Source organism: Archocentrus centrarchus, chromosome 10 (genome assembly GCF_007364275.1).
Source record: "Archocentrus centrarchus isolate MPI-CPG fArcCen1 chromosome 10, fArcCen1, whole genome shotgun sequence".
In the NCBI taxonomy this organism is placed as follows: domain Eukaryota; kingdom Metazoa; phylum Chordata; class Actinopteri; order Cichliformes; family Cichlidae; genus Archocentrus; species Archocentrus centrarchus.
The window spans coordinates 12,066,424-12,082,199 of NC_044355.1; the positions used below are offsets into that span (position 1 = coordinate 12,066,424).

Genomic DNA, 15,776 nt, shown 5'->3' on the forward strand with positions numbered 1-15,776 from the left:
AGATGTTTTTTGGAAAATATGAGACAAGCCTTTGTGTTCTTCTTGGTCAGCAGTGGTTTTCCTCTTAGAACTCTCCCATAGATGCCATCTTTGCCCAGTCTCTTTCTTCTTGTTGAATCATGAACACTGACCTCAGCTGAGGCCTGCAGCTCTTTACATGTTCTTCTGGGTTCTTGTGACCTCCTGGATGAGTCGTCATTGCTCTCTTGGGGTAATTTTGATAGGCTGGTCACTCCTGGGAGGGATTTTTCTCCATTTGTGGATAATGGCCCTCACCGTGGTTCACTGGAGTCCCAAAGCCTTAGAAATGGCATTTTGACCATTTCCAGACTGATAGATGTTATTGACTTTGTTTCTCATCTGTTCTGAGTTTCTTTAAATTGTGGCATGATGTGTTGCCTTTTGAGATCTTTTAGCATACTTCACTTTCTCAGACAGGTTCTATTTAAGTGATTTCTTCATTCAATGGGTCTGGCAGTAATCACTAATCAACTGAACTTATCTTTCTAAAAAAAAAAAAACAGGATGTCTATAAAGTCTTTTTACAGTTTAAAAAATTATTACAAAGGCAATTGATGAGATATCTTAATCAGATTTGTTATATGTACTTAGTAGTTATCAAAGTTTTTAATTGCATTGTATTTGTGTATTTCAGGTACCCTATTGATGACAGAGGTATTGTTGAATGAACCCAATAAAAATGGCTACTCAAAAGAAGGCACAGTGTGTAGCACAGTTTATTGAAACAAAATCGGATATGCAGACTCAACAAAACTACAGAACTAAGTATGGAAGAGAGCCACCATCATGTCCGTCAATTCGTGCATGGCACAAGAAATTTATGGAGACGGGGACAGTGTTGGATAAAAGGAGGACTGGATGACCAAGAACATCTGAGGAAAACATCAGTCATGTAAGGCAAGCCTTTGGTTGTTCTCCTACAAAGTGAATCCATACTGCTGCCAGACAGTTAGAGCAAACAAAGATACGAGACATCAGCGACCTAAAGCAAAAGATCACTGATGCCTTTGTGACCATTGATGAGGTTGTGCAACCCACAGATTTGTCTGTTCATTTACTTTTGTAATAAATGTTTTAAATTGTATCAAGACTTTACGGACACCTTGTACATGTGTCTTTGTACATTTAAAAACTGCATTGTGTATTTACTCAGGTTATATTTGTTTAATATTAAAATTTGTTTGAAGATCTGAAACATGTAAGATTGACAAATATGCAAAAAAAAGGGGCAAATACTTTATATCCAAAACGCCTCCCTTTGGAGAAGTTTCTGTTCTCTATCAACACCTCTTTTCAACAGTCAATCATTTCAATAACCATAAACGACAGACTGCGAATGCCATGTCCAGCTGACTGGACATGTCCTCCCTCACTATCCATGAACCTTCTCTGAGGTCTTCCTGTTTTTCTCCTGGCTGGCAGTGCCATATTCAGCATTCTGAATAGGTCTTCTGCGCACATGTCCAAACCATCTCAGCCTTGCCCGTCTCTCTTTGTCTCCACAGTTTTTAGCATGCTGTCCTTGTGATGTACTCACTTCTAATCCTGTCATTGTGAATTGCACTTTTCCTTAAATTGTGGACGCCCAGCACTACCTTATCCCACCACAAGGTGGCACAAACTGCACAAAAATCGGGAAACTGGCGATTTATCAGATTAACATGCAACGAGGAACATATACGGCTTTACTAACACACTGATCATTACTGTTGATGTCGTGTACTGAAGCTATCTGCAGGTGTCAGTGTTTAAAGCGTTAACAGTAGCAGTGAATGGGCCGGTGTGGCTGGTGGGCCTTTTTCCACGGAGGCGAGGCGTGTATGAACGAGGGGAGGAGGAACGTGAACATGTCACGCTCTGAAGCCGTTTTACCCCCCCAAAAAGAAAACTTCTGGAAAAGTTGACATGAAGTAAACAGTCTTCGCTTTTCACATCTTAACCTCAGTCTGTGGGTGTGGACCACACTGCGGACCGCTGCAGCGACACTTCACACAGACTGGGAGTGTCAGCGACTGGATTTCCAAAAAAAAAAAAAAAAAAAAAATCTGTTGTGAGGAAAGAGCGACAGTCCTGGTTGTAAAATTATCCGAGCCTATTGCTGTTATTATTTTTCTTCTTAAATCCTCAAGTCACATAATTAGAACTTATGCGACTTTTCAAATCGGCCACACCATGGTGCATAAATACGGTGAGTACCGTTAATGTAACACTGTGTCTTTTATTTCCCACGTGTCACATTTTTGCTCGGTTAAAGTTAAAAGTTTTTAGGGTAATGTCAGCGCATTACGCCATCAAAGTTATTGCACGGCTTTTCACCGCCCCACTAACCTCAGCTGTAATCCCCTCGAGAGAAACCCGTCTGTTTAAGTCCTCAGGGAATGAGAAAGTTAAGTGTAACTGGAAATTGCAAGCTTCCGGGGCTGTATTCTTGTTTTCTCTCGCTCTCTCTCGCTATTATAATGTTCAGGATAAGGTAGGAAACTGTGAAGTAATAGATATACCTTCGTGATGTGCATCAACTCTCTGCTTCTGTGCTCCTCACCACCCACCCACCGGGTTCAACAACCAGCTGCACAGTCCTTTTGGAAAAGAGAAAAATGCCTTTAATGTGCTCTGGAGGAGAGTAAAACAGGAAGCAGCGATGCATTTAGTTAGAACACACACAGATATCTTAAATATTTGGTGGTTTGTTATCTAAACTCTTATAATAAGAGTGTGTCTCTGTGCAAAAAGCAGTAGTATTCATAACTCCAGCTATTTAGATGTGGCGCCACTGTATTTTTTTCCCATATATATTAGAGCTAAAATAAATACGAGATAAGTGGAGTGACAGAGAGAGGGGTCAGAAACTGTTGTGTGAATCGATTAATTGCTTACCTTAATTTTTTTTTCTTCTTCAAATTAGCAAGTCCAGGAATGTATTTTTCCAGCCTCTCAAATGAGGTACTCGTTCATAACAGTGCCTTCATATTCCCTGTCTGTGTATAGCTTTGGTGCCACTGTTGTTCTGAGGCGTGTATTTATTTTGTGAGGCAGACACAGCAAGGGCAGTGAGGCTGCTCAAGCAGTACCAGGCCAACCTGACCAGTCCAGAGGAACAGGCCTTGAAGAACAGCGTGGGCAAAGTATCTTCCATCTTGGGCAGCCAGCTGTTTCAAGCCCTTCTTGGTAAGAAAAACACAGCAAAGCTGCTTGTTTTGAAGAAGGGAGTCTTTCGAAACTCTGCCCTCCAGCTTAAATTACATCAGACTTTTCTTAGGGTGCCCTTTCCAAATAACGTTTCCTGTTCACGTGCCTATCTTTTTAAATGTGGGAGGTATTTTTTCTCGATCTCTTTTAATTTGCTGCGCTCTGTTGTCACACACTATCAGTATTAGATTTAATGTGGGTCACATAGTTTGATTTGCATGGCTTTGTGATTGGCTATAGGCTGACACAGGATGCAGACAGGGTTAGGTTGTATTAATTTGTATGGGAAGTTAACTGAGTCTAAATGTTTCCCAATTAAGTCTTATGAAAGAGGCCTTTCAGCTGGCCTCACAAAGCTTTGCTGTATAACCACCTCTGTAGCATATTCAGTTTGTAATAAAATCCCATTAAAGCCGCACACCACACAGTCTCTCTGTAGACTGAGCTGTTATAAACTGTCACACTGTTTAAACACAATTCTTCGCTTGACTTTCACAAAAATAGCCACATTTTTACCATATACCTCATAAAACTATGTCATCATGGTATAGATTGTTCAGAAAACTCAATTCACTTCTACCAGAAGCAAATATAACTGAATGATGCTTCCGCTGATTATAGTGTTTAGTAATACTGAATAATGAATCACTGTTATTTGTAACCAGCCACACCTTCATGACAAGCTTGCCGTTTTTTTGGAAGTGAGTCTGTGTGAACCTTATCCTTGCTTCCTTTTAGAGCAGATAAGGCACATTACTTCAGTTTAGCAAATGGTTGAGTGGTCCTTCTAATTACCACAGCCATGTTATAATGATGCTTGCCCCTGGGTCTGCTATTGCTTCTGCTGACCCACTGCTGCTTCTTTGCTGGGGATCTAAGGGGGGAAGGGCTGCTATGACTCAGGCAGCAGTTAAAAATGATACAGTGTGGCTCATTTTGCTAATGATGTATACTGAAGGGAGTTTAAGGTATACTTTCTTGTGCGAGACTGATGAACCCCTTAAACAAAAAGATAAGATTTATTGCTCTTTCTGCTTCTCGTCAAAGGTAAGGGGCTCATTATAGAGACTAATTTGTTGTACCTCATCACCCAAACGCCACATTTTAAGACCAAATATGTTGCTAAGTCTGCTTTTGAAAGGTTTTTAAGAATACATGCTGGATTATGTAGCCTTATATTGGTTAAGGAGCACATAAGGTTAGGACAAAGACACAGTTTTTGTACACCACCACAGTGGATCAAACAATTGAGATGTGACTGAAGTGCAGACTTTCAGCTTTAATTCAAGCAATTTTACAAAAATGTTTGCATTCATGGTTTAGGAAGTTTGCACCGTGAAGCACCACCTGATCAGAAGTATTTTGCAGCATTTGGGTGAATCTGAACAGATTGAGAATTCATCCTGCTCCTTCTATCAGCATCATCAATCAACAGTAGCGACCCAGTTCCACTGACAGCCTTACATGCCCATGCCATAAAATTGCCTCCACCATGTTTGATAAATGATGTGATATGCTGTTCCATTCCTTCTCCATACTTTCCTCTTCCCATCATTCTGGTACAGTTTCATCTTTCATTTGTCCAATTTTTTTTTTTCCAGTGTTTAATGGTAAAGTCTAATCTGGTCTTCTTGTTTTTGCATGTAACCAGTAGTTTGCACCTTGTTTCCATCCATGAAGGCGTCTCTTAGATGTTAACTATGATATGCTTACCTCCTCGAGACTTGGACTCTTGCCTCGGTTAGCTGTTGTGTCACTTGCACTGACATCTCTTTGGGCGTCATGTTTAAAATGATAGTGAAAAGCTATAAAATACAAATTCAACACTTTGAATAAACTTCAGTCAGTCAATTGTCCAGTTAATTTTGAGCCTCTGAAAATGGGGGAGTCTGTGTAAAAGTGGCTGTAACTCACTGTAATTAAGTAGAGTAATATGTTACATTGTTGCATTACCAAAAACTGTAATGTGATTACAGTAATGCGTTACTTTGTATTGGATGGACATCAAACACTTTTGGTAGAATGCTAAGCTAAGCTAATGAACTTAAGTAAACATTGTCCTGCTAAAGATCAGTATCACTGTTAGCATTTAACTCTCAGTCGAGCTATATAAAGAGCTGTTCATTTTCACTATTGTTAAAGTTAATGCGACATGCGAAAGTATATTTTTGTGTGTATATGAGGTCACTTTTACTAAATTAATCAGTGTTTGATCAAGAATCAGCCTAAAGTAATGTTGAGAAAGTCACCAGTTATCTTCTTGTTGATTATGTTGTTTCTTTGTCTCAGAGGAGGGGAAAAGTCACTTAAACCCCATCCAGGTACTGACCATTTCTCTAGGTATTATAGACATTAGACTTTGCATTGTTTCAATGTAATTATACAGAAATCAGATCTAATATACTTTATTTATTGAGGTGAGCGAGACTCAGAGAGGATTAGCTTTCAGGATTCCAAACATTCCTCACAAAGAATGTTCAATCAGGGCTGAGCCTGAGGCCAACAGGAAAATAAATTGCTCCAGGCTGCCATGCAAGCCTCTTCCAGACTGTCCTGGCTCTCAATCATCTGTGCAATGTGTGAGGGTAGAAGAAGAAGAAACCCTGGTCGTTGTGTCTCAGGTGCATGGCTGAAGAAGTTTGGCCCCTCATTCAACATGTGGTTCTCATCAGTACGGGCTGAGAGGAAGAGCAGCCGGTTCACAGTACTAATAGGAATACAGTGCAGTATAAACATTACTCATCCTCTTATCCGCTCCTGTTGTGTTTGCCTTCACATGCTCAGGGCCATGTGAACTGGTTCATTTGGCCCATTTAGTCTGATGGTGGGATGAAAGTGGAGAACTTTCTGAGCAAACCAGAGACTGTGTTGTTCAAAAGAGATGAGAGATTTGTGATTGAAAAATCTGCCATTTTCATAATCTGAAGATAGTGATCCATATGAAAGCATTTGCCTTTAAGAAGTTTCCTTAACTTTGATACTCTGTGGGAAGTAAGGAGGTGTTGGACGCAGTGTGGGAAGGTTCAGCACTGGCCATTTGTTTGGCTGTCTGCATGGTTGCACAGTCATGAACAAAGGTTGCCTTAACTGTGCATCTACCCTTTTGTTCCAACATACAAACATGCATGGGGTGCTGCTCGCTGTGAGCTGGGGCAAACATGGCAGGCCGGCACACTTTCAATTACAGAGGAGCCTAAATTCCTGGGGAATATTTTATTTAAGCAGTGACAAGGGAGTGAATTGTTTGCCCTCCCTTAAAATTGTGACCTAGTTTTCTGTCAATGTGTTGCTCTGGTGAGCTGTGGGTTGCTCATCATCATGTAAAGAACCAGGGGCACCATCTTTTTTTTTTCTTTTTTTTTTAATGTATGATTCAACCAGGCAGGAAGTACAGAGGTGATGTCAGTCTAATTAAATAGGTACACAACAAAAAGAAGAGGCCAGTAATGCACCGATGCATGCATGCACAGGTTTTGGAAAACCCCCTTGAATGTGACAAAACGGTTTCAACCAGACGTTCCAAAATTGACCCGACTTTAAAAAGCAACCTGGACTCAGTCCTTCGAAAGAGACCTCTGGCCTGGATTGTATGTTTTGTTTTATGGCCAGGAATTTATGTGGTCTGTGAGGGTTGGAACAGTTCAAAGATTTTTTTTTTTTTTTTTTTGGAAGGTCACTGAACTGAAAAAAAGAAAACTCTGTGTACTAAGTGTGCCTGTGAATCCTGATCTCGGAACACTTAAAGATGTTATTGAGCACCTTTGTCTTGCTTGTTAACTCTGCCAAAAATAGATGAGAGATGTAATTAGAAGTGTTAGTTCTGTGAAAACAACCAGGTGTCCAAGATGCAGCTGAAGAGCATGGCCTGCAAAACTTAACAGAATTAGTTTTCTTTGAGATTTATTCAAGGTTGAACTAGCTAGTGCTTTTATTTATATAATTTCTGAAATGACTAGACAGATGAAAACTCATTGGTTTGTGCTCTTCAATTTTAAAGTTTCAAATTGAACACTTTGGCCTTCACCATCTACCTCTCTACTCTAAACTCTGGTAAAACTATGAAAGAGCTTACTGAGGTTTTAAAGCATAGCATAGTTATTTACTCTTAGGCATATACACAATCAAGCTGATTTTTGCAGCCAGTTGTCCCCTGTCAGCCATTAGAAAGAATGCAGTGCAGAAAAAGAGTTGAAGTCTACTGTTCTTAATAGTTTGGTGGACAAGAGGATCTTCTTAGAAAGGTAGGGGTGAGGTGGGGAGGGGAGGCCACCGCTAGTGTTGCTGCCTCTCCTGCCTCTGCTGGGGCTGCTGCTGAGCCAGGTGAAGAAAAATTACCCCCCTCTCTGCCGTTTTCTCTTGATTCTTCCCATTGGTCTAACGTTGATGCACACTTAAAGGTGCGCCTAGCCTGTCTTAAAATTGAGGCAAAAAGAGAGAGCACATAAAGATGAACTTGAATTCAAATTAAACTGCTGCAGGCTTGGAGCTGCTTTTAGGATTGTCCAGCTTGAGTTAGAGTCTCTTTCTGTGCCTCCTCAGCAAAGTAAAGAAAGTACAACTGATCCTTCTGTTGTGTCTCTTCCCTCAGCTTTAACTCTGCCATTGATCAGTGTGAGCAATAATATTCCCCTGGTTCCTCCATTTAAAGTGAAGGCCTGTGTTAATGCTTTTGAACACATTGCTGTTGCTTTACATTAGCCCAAGTATCGTTGGTGCCTTCTGCTACAGTGCAAGCCGGTTGGAACGGCACAAGAGGCTCGTGCAGCGTTCTCAATCAAAGATAGCCTCATATTTGACAAAGTTAAAAGTGCAGTTCTTCATGTTTATGACTTGGTACCCGAAGCATGAGGAGAACCTCTTCACAAAATTTGTTGAGTTTGCTTTTATGGGTTCTACCAAGCAGAGTTACTGACTTCAAAGCACTTCTGGAGTTATTATTGTTAGAACAGTTCAAAACCTGTGTCTCGGAGCAGACTGTGTTGCATTTGAACAAACAAAATGTAACTCAAATGCAGTTTTTGTCCACAAATTTGCCTTGACCCACTAAAGCATCTGTGTGAGTAAATATGAAAGATCGAACTGTGAGCATTCACAGAACAATTCTAAATTACAGCCTCAACAACCTAAAGGTGCTCCATCAAGTCCAAAGCCAGAGAGGCAATGTTACTACAGTCATAAAGTAGGGCATGTCATTTGTCTGTCTGTCTGTCTGTCTGTCTGTCTGTCAGTCAGTCAAGCGTAAGCTGCAACTTCAGCAAACCAAGCAAGCTAAAGGTGTTAAAAAGCCTTTGGTTGAGCTAGATTAGCCTGCTGAGTTCTTTAAACCACACATCGTTAATGGAACTGTCTTTGACAGGGCTCACTGAGGATTGGTAGTCAGTAAAAATACAGAGAGATACCAGTGGTTCATTCTCTCTGATCTTCTGCCTTTTAGACTTCCTGTAATGCATGCACCATTGTAAGAGGTATAGGGATGGCTTATGTACCTGCTCCACTTCACTATGTTCCTGTTGAATCAAAATTGATTTGGGAGATCTTTAATGTTGCTGTGTGCCACTCATTTCCTGTCAGAGGGGTTTACTGAAGTCAGTAGAAACAATGCAGTCTTAAAGCACTTTGCACCAGCTTTACTTTTTAGATTTGGTGTTAAAGTGGGCCGGAAAGATCCTGAATGCCTTCATTTAATAAGTAATTGAATCTGATTAGCATTTTTATACACTTTGATGCATGTGAAAACCAAAAGTATTAATACATATTAATTTCAAACTTATTTTTTTCTATATCTGCAGCCTGAAGTTCCTGTGTCACCTGCACACTCACATTTTGTTCCTTTTCATTTCTGTCCTGAAATCATGTCTGCAGATGTGACTAAAGTTGTGGTGTCATGATTCAGCATCTAACAGGCAATACAGCACAGGAGCAAGTAGAGTTACTGTTTTGTTTTTTTTTTTTTTTGTTTTTTTTAAATTAACGCATAAGCTGTTTCTGTGAAGTTTGGCACACAGTCCATTAGCTAAAGGTACTGTGGCTGGATCTTCCAGGGAAAAAAAAACATGATTATGTGATAACTTCACTCAGAGATGGAGAAAGATGTATGAGAGAGTGTACATGAAAGATGAGAGATTATTTTAGAAAGGTAAGTACTGCTCACTAAGTGACATCTGATAGCCCTATAAAATTTAGGCTTAGTTTTAATGTCCTCAGTAATTTATTTTTTTTAGTCAGACAGTGGAGCCGAAATATCAGGTTATATCATATCATTAAATGTCTTAAAAAAATAGGCAGAATGATGATGATTATGTGTTGTTCAATGATTGTGTTAGATTAATATACAAGTGCAGGCACAACTGAGTAATTTCAGCTCACATAATGGACTATGCTTGGCAGTGCACCCTATGGTGGGCATGGTCTCTGTCGGGTAACGTCAAAGATAGTTATCTTCAATTTGAATTTAAGTTGATGAAGGTCTTTAGTTTCACTTCCCAGATTCCATCTATATACTAGTTTTATATGGCTAAGTTAGAAAGCAGCATAGCTGCTCTATAGATAGCAATAGCTCACTTAATGTCCAGTTATACACTCACCAGATGCTTTATTAGGTTCACATTACTACTACCAGGTTGGGCCCTTCTTTTACTTTCAGAACTGCATTAATTCCTTGTGGGTTAGATTCAGTTAGGTGCTGGAAACGTTCCTCAGAGATTTTGGTCCACATTGACTTGAGTCATCCCAAAAGTGCTCTATTGGGTTTAGATCTGGTGACCATGGAGGCCATTTGTGCATTGTCATGCTTGAGAAAATAGTTTCAAATGATCTGAGGTTTGTGACATTGTGCGTTATCTTGCTGGAAGCAGCCATCAGAAGAGGAGTACACTGTGTTCATAAAGGAATGGACATGGTAAGCAACAGTACTCAGGTAGGCTGGGGCATTTAAATGATGCTTATTTGGTACAAAGGGGCCCAAAATGTGGTGGAAAAAAATCCTCCATACCATTACACCAGCAGCAGCCTGAACCATTGCTACAGGGTTGGATGGATCCAACAACTCATATTATTTATACCAAATTCTGGTCCTACCATCCAAATGTTTACATCAAACCAGTAAACATTTTTCCAGTCTTCCATTGTCCAATTTTGGAAAACCCTTAAGAATTGTTTCCTGTTCTTAACTGACATGAGTGGCACATGGTGTGGTCTCCTGCTGCTGTTTCAAGGTTTAACATGTGCATACAGAGATGCTCTTCTGCATACCTTGGTTGTAACTATTGGTTATTTGAGTTACTGCTGCCTTTCTGTCGGCTCCAAGCAGTCTGGCTATTCTCCTCTGACCTCTGACATCAACAAGGCATTTTCACCCAGAAAACTGCCGCTCACTGGATATTTTCTCATTTTCAGGCCATTCTCTGTAAACCCTGGAGATGGTTGTGCAGGAAAGTCTTAGTAGTAGCTCAGCAATTTCTGAAATACTCAGACCAGCAGACACAGATACAAAGTTAAATTGTTTATTGTAAAAGCTGATCTAATAGAGGAGGCAAGTCAGGTTGAGAGAAGTCACTGGTTTAGTTTTAAATAAAAAAATTTTGCTTACAAACAATAAGAAATTTTCACAATTTCCATTCCAGCAACCACTCTGTGTGAGGACATGAGGATGCCTTTTTTTTCCCTTCAAATTAGGCATTTTGCCTTTATTGGACAGTGAACTGGAAGACAGGAAGATAAGCAGTCGGCGGGGGGGTTAAAACGCAAATCATTTTCTCAGCTGGAATTAAGCTGAGGACATTTTTGTTATGTTGCATGCACTGTATCCATTCAGCTATTGAGACGCTTATATAACACACAGAGATGATAAACACAGTGACAGTTCTGTCTGTGGGGTAGTACAATGAGTGTGTGAAATAACGAGGCAAATTAGCAATAAGGAGGCTTACTTGTGTCACTGTGGATATTTGCATCCATATGTAATTGAGTAGATGCAGGTAGGCCCACAGCATGTTTGTGTGTGTCTGCACGTATATAAGAGTTTGTGTAAGTGAGGCTGCTCTTTAGTCAGCTGGCCATCAAACTGCTCTGCCCACACATGGCTTCACTCCTCCACATTCAGACACAGTGATGAGTCACATGCTCCATTCTTACACTTTTGTTCTTACAGTGTCTTGTTGGGACATACTAACTCTTATTTCTGTCTCGCACATGCAGATAGACTTTATTTGAGTCTCGGTTTCGACAACAGGTGCACGTTATTGAAAGACATGTTTAAAATGTGTCCAGTTTCACTAGATGTCCTCCTCAAAAGTGTTTTGTGGTCCATTTTGTCCCGACAGTGAACTGTGTGAAGTTGATGAACTCTTCTGCAACCTCTTTATGTCAACACTGCAGTAACCAGGCTTTCACTTGACATCAGCAAAATTGTCTCAGCACATTCTCGTCAAACGGCTGCCACTCAATGGCTGACCACGGGACACGGGCCAAGAAGTGATGAGAAGACTTCAGAAGGGAGGAGGAGTTAAAGAGTGCACCGAGATGTCCTTGCGTACTCATTTTTGATTGTATTTAGTCGTACCTAACAGTTAATGATATGAGCTTGAATTAGCCCTGCACATGCAGTTGTTTTCTGAGCCATGTGTAGATTTTGAAGATTGGTTTGCTACAAGGCTTCAAATGAGAGCTCGCATAGCTCCAGGGTTGGTAAGAACGATCTGTCAGTGATTGATTGCCGGGGGAAAATCTGGTACAGACATTCACGCTCTTAAGAATCCTGTTGACTTTTGTGATCACAGTACTTTTTTTATTAGCACCACTGGCAGCTTTATGCTCGTGATTTTGATTTAAACGATTGGATGGTTTGCTGTGGAACTGGGTGCAGACATCAATGCTCCACTCAGGATGAGTTGTAATAACTTTAGCTTTTGATTTGAAAACATTTTTTTAATCTTTTAAATTTGTCCCATACTTCATTTTATTTTGAAATACCCGTGGAACTAATTATGGCGCCATCATTGTCAGCTGTTCTTTGTGTTTAGTTAACCTATTAGCACATATTAATCTAAGATGGTGACCATGGTAACATTACCCTTTATTAATAAACATATTAGCTTTGTTTTTATGAGCATGCTATCATAAATGGGGACCAACTATGCTTATTTCCAGCTCCATATTTTTTTCTTGGACTCTTCTAGAGTTGCTTTGCATGATTAACAGTTCTAAATAACCCCTTTTTTCTTATTCTGGTCTTAGTGCAGCCCCTCACTTCATGACATGTTTCACTTCTGATTTTCAGTACTCTTCCTCTTCTACTTAGGGAAAGCTATCGGTATTTACTAGGAAAATAAAAATCACTATCTTCTTCCTGTTTGTTGGCACAGTTAAGCCTTCAGTTTTTAGTACAAATTTGTACCAGGTGCAATTCTCTGTGGCATAGATTCAACAAGGTGCTGGAGTTCATCAACTTCTTTATGACCATCCTTCTGGTGACTGTGGAGGGATGTTCGTAAAGGGATGGACATGGTCAGCAACAATACTCAGTTACACTGTGGTGCTGAAATAATGCTGAATTGGTACTAAGTGTGCCAAGAAAATATGTCCCACACCATTACAACACTACCACCAGCCTGAACTGTTGATATAAGGCAGGATGGAGCCATGCTTTCGTGTTGTTTCCTACCCTACCTTCCAAATGTTGCAGCAGAAACTGAGATGTGTCAGACCAGTAAACATTTATCCAATCATCTGTTGTCCAATTTTGGTGAGTCCATGTTAATTGTAACCTCGGTTTCCTGTTTTTAGCTGACAGGAGTGGCACCTGGTGTGTTTTTCGGCGTTTGTGGCCCATCTGTTTCAAGGTTCAACATGTTGTGCATTCAGAGATGCTCTTCTGCATACTTTGAGCCAGCAGTTCTTTGAGTTCCTGTTGCCTTCTTGTCAGCTCCAGGCAGTCTGGCCATTCTCCTCTGACCTCTGGCACCAACATGGCATTTTCTCCCAGAGAAGTGCCATTCACTGGATATTTTCTCCAGTTTGGACAGTTGTGCAGGAAAATCCCAGTAGATCAGCAGTTTCTGAAATACTTAAATCATCTTTCTTCCTCATTCTGATGTTTGGTTTGAACTTCAGCAAAGTCATCTTGACCGTGTCTACATGCCTAAATGCCCTGAGTTGCCGCCGTGTGACTGACTGATTAGATACTTGCATTAACGAACAGTGTACATAATGAAGCAGCTGCTGAGTGCTGGGGAAAGCATATGCATTCATTCAACGTCCGTAGATGTTTCAAAGCAAGAAAATCCTGAAATCACCTGTCATGTAATTAAACTATGACAATGATGTGAAAGAATAAAAGAACGTGAAATTATTTTCTTTCTTTCTTTGTGATACATGCTTGTCAGGTAGTATGATAAATTATAATGTTAGACACAGACTTGATGATGTGCTTAGTCAGTACCTGAGTCACACAGTTCAGCAAGAAGATAAGAAGAACACTTGCAAATATGGACACATAGCTTCCATGTAAACAGACGACTGCCACCCCCACATTTTTACCCATCTTACCCCTGAGGAAAAAAAAACAGACATCTCCCAAAGTGCCAGATTGATCGGTGGATTCTTTAACACAACCGAAGCCGTTAGATGAACTTACGAAGACATAAAGATGACAAATTAAAAAATGTTTGTTGTGATCCGAGTAAAGGAAAAAAAAAAATGCTCATTATAGTTTCCTTTTCCTCACAGATATTCAAGAGTGTTACGAGGTGACCTTGCAACTGAACACGGAACAAACTGTTGTGAAAGAAGACAACAGGCGAGATGCGTGGGAGGTAAATTTCCTGTTTCACATTATAGATTTTGAGAAAATAAGCTTAATGTTTACACGTGCTGTTGTGTGCTGTTACTTGATAGCCAACAGTAGATGTCATTACCTGCGTCCCTCGCACTCCTACGTGGATAACATATCACCATGAGTCATGGTAGCTATGACTTCAACCTGGTGACTGAGTGTCAGACAGAGGAAATGTTGGACGGGGGCACCCATGGGTACAGGGAGAAGAAGAAATTGGAGTCAAAAGAGCGCTGATTACCATTTGCTCATCAGTGGGTTGCTCTCATGAAGTCAGCCAGTCCTGTCATTATAATAAGTGTTTATAGTTGCATGGTTATTTAGAATATTTTTAGTGTAGGATGCAGAACTGAAGGGAGATTTTATGTATGCTTAAATGTTTTTTAAATGCAGAAGAAGCATCGTGGAGGCAAGTGATATAAAAACACACACACACACACACTCTGGTTACATACAGACACGTTTTTGTCACTTATCCCTTAATGGCCTTTTAGATGGGTTGGAACCGCTCCTTTGATATCACTTGTGTGCTTTAATGTTGCTTTGCAACTTTCCTTGAGCTCTGCCAAAATGTTAATGAAATTGATCTTTGGCTGACTTCAATAACCCATTAGCTGAATGATCTTTGTTCTTTTTTTTTCTTTTTTTTTTTTAGCCAAGATAAATATGCTATAGCTCCTATAGAATAATGATGACAGCATGAGTATGCCTAGATATTTGCTTGCACTCAAGCGTAGTGCAGTTTCAGTCCCCATGAAGTATGGACCGGCACAGAGAAAAAATGATTTCAATTTTCCAACTTTTTTAAATGTAATTTCAAAAATGTAATTTAAGACACAATGGCCAGCTTTCATTCTTTTGAGCAAAGAAACCAGATTCTTAAACTGACATTTCAGATTAATAAAATTATATGGGCCTGAAATACCCTTCAAAGAGACTGTCCTCATTTAATCCATCTTATTAACATACTCAGTAAAACCCAGTCTGTATTTCACAGTATTTAGAGCTGTGTGAGTGTGCAGCAGTTTATTGATAGTGTATTAGGAGCTGATTTCAAATCTCCTGCAACACCACAATAATTGGAATGGGTACTTGCCTTTAGAGGACTGGAGTCTTGGTAGCTTTGAAAGACGACCAGTCGCCGTCATGAGAATACTTCAGAGGAGGAAAGAGCCCACTCATAATTGTTTTTAAAAGCTTTTCTCAGTTTTAATGTATAACAAACGCTTTGAGTGTACAGAAATGTGTCTGGAGACATCCAGCGTGCTCTCTAAAAACTGAGCTGCAGAAGAAGCTAAATGTAGCTGTATCAAAACAAAACAAAAAGCTTGTGAGCTTTTGGCCTTTATTTCCAAATTTATGGGTGAGCTGCAGAGAGGAAGCATGGGGAAAAATAAAGACAAAGATGATCTGCTCCCTATGGTTATGTGGCAGTCATCATAAGTCACCATGCCAAACTCGACAACTGTCTTAGTTCAGGTATGAATGCTTGTTTTGACTGAGACCAGGGATAAGCTCAGACTTAGTTCATCCTTAGCAGATATCCTTAATCTTCCCATTTATTCTTATGTAGTAGTTATGATGATCTCCTAACATGCCTGGCATAAACATCGATTCCCTACTTTTTCTCAGTACCCATTTGTCACCTGTTCACCCTGAATGGGGATCTTTAATATTTTACAGAGCTTTGGTGTTTGTTTTTTTAATGCAGATGAATTGTTGTGTGTTCTTCTTT

The 15,776-nt window shown here is 40.0% G+C and overlaps 1 protein-coding gene across 1 annotated transcript; it reads left to right on the forward strand.

Moving 5' to 3' along the window:
* The first annotated feature begins 1,919 nt into the window (after window positions 1-1,919).
* On the forward strand, window positions 1,920-14,210 carry LOC115787286 (disks large homolog 1-like). The gene is made up of 4 exons (XM_030739911.1): window positions 1,920-2,209; window positions 3,058-3,189; window positions 13,936-14,021; window positions 14,104-14,210. Exons 1-4 carry the CDS (start codon window positions 2,194-2,196, stop codon window positions 14,173-14,175), a joined length of 306 nt encoding a protein of 101 aa, XP_030595771.1. The 5' UTR covers window positions 1,920-2,193; the 3' UTR covers window positions 14,176-14,210.
* Window positions 14,211-15,776: the final 1,566 nt, after the last annotated feature.

What these genes read in the sequence shown, in the direction of transcription:
- LOC115787286 (XM_030739911.1), top strand. An exon ending in GCTGTTTCAAGCCCTTCTTG is followed by an intron (nt 3,190 to 13,935) that starts GTAAGAAAAACA and finishes TTTTCCTCACAG; the next exon opens with ATATTCAAGAGTGTTACGAG. An exon ending in ACAGGCGAGATGCGTGGGAG is followed by an intron (nt 14,022 to 14,103) that starts GTAAATTTCCTG and finishes GTTACTTGATAG; the next exon opens with CCAACAGTAGATGTCATTAC.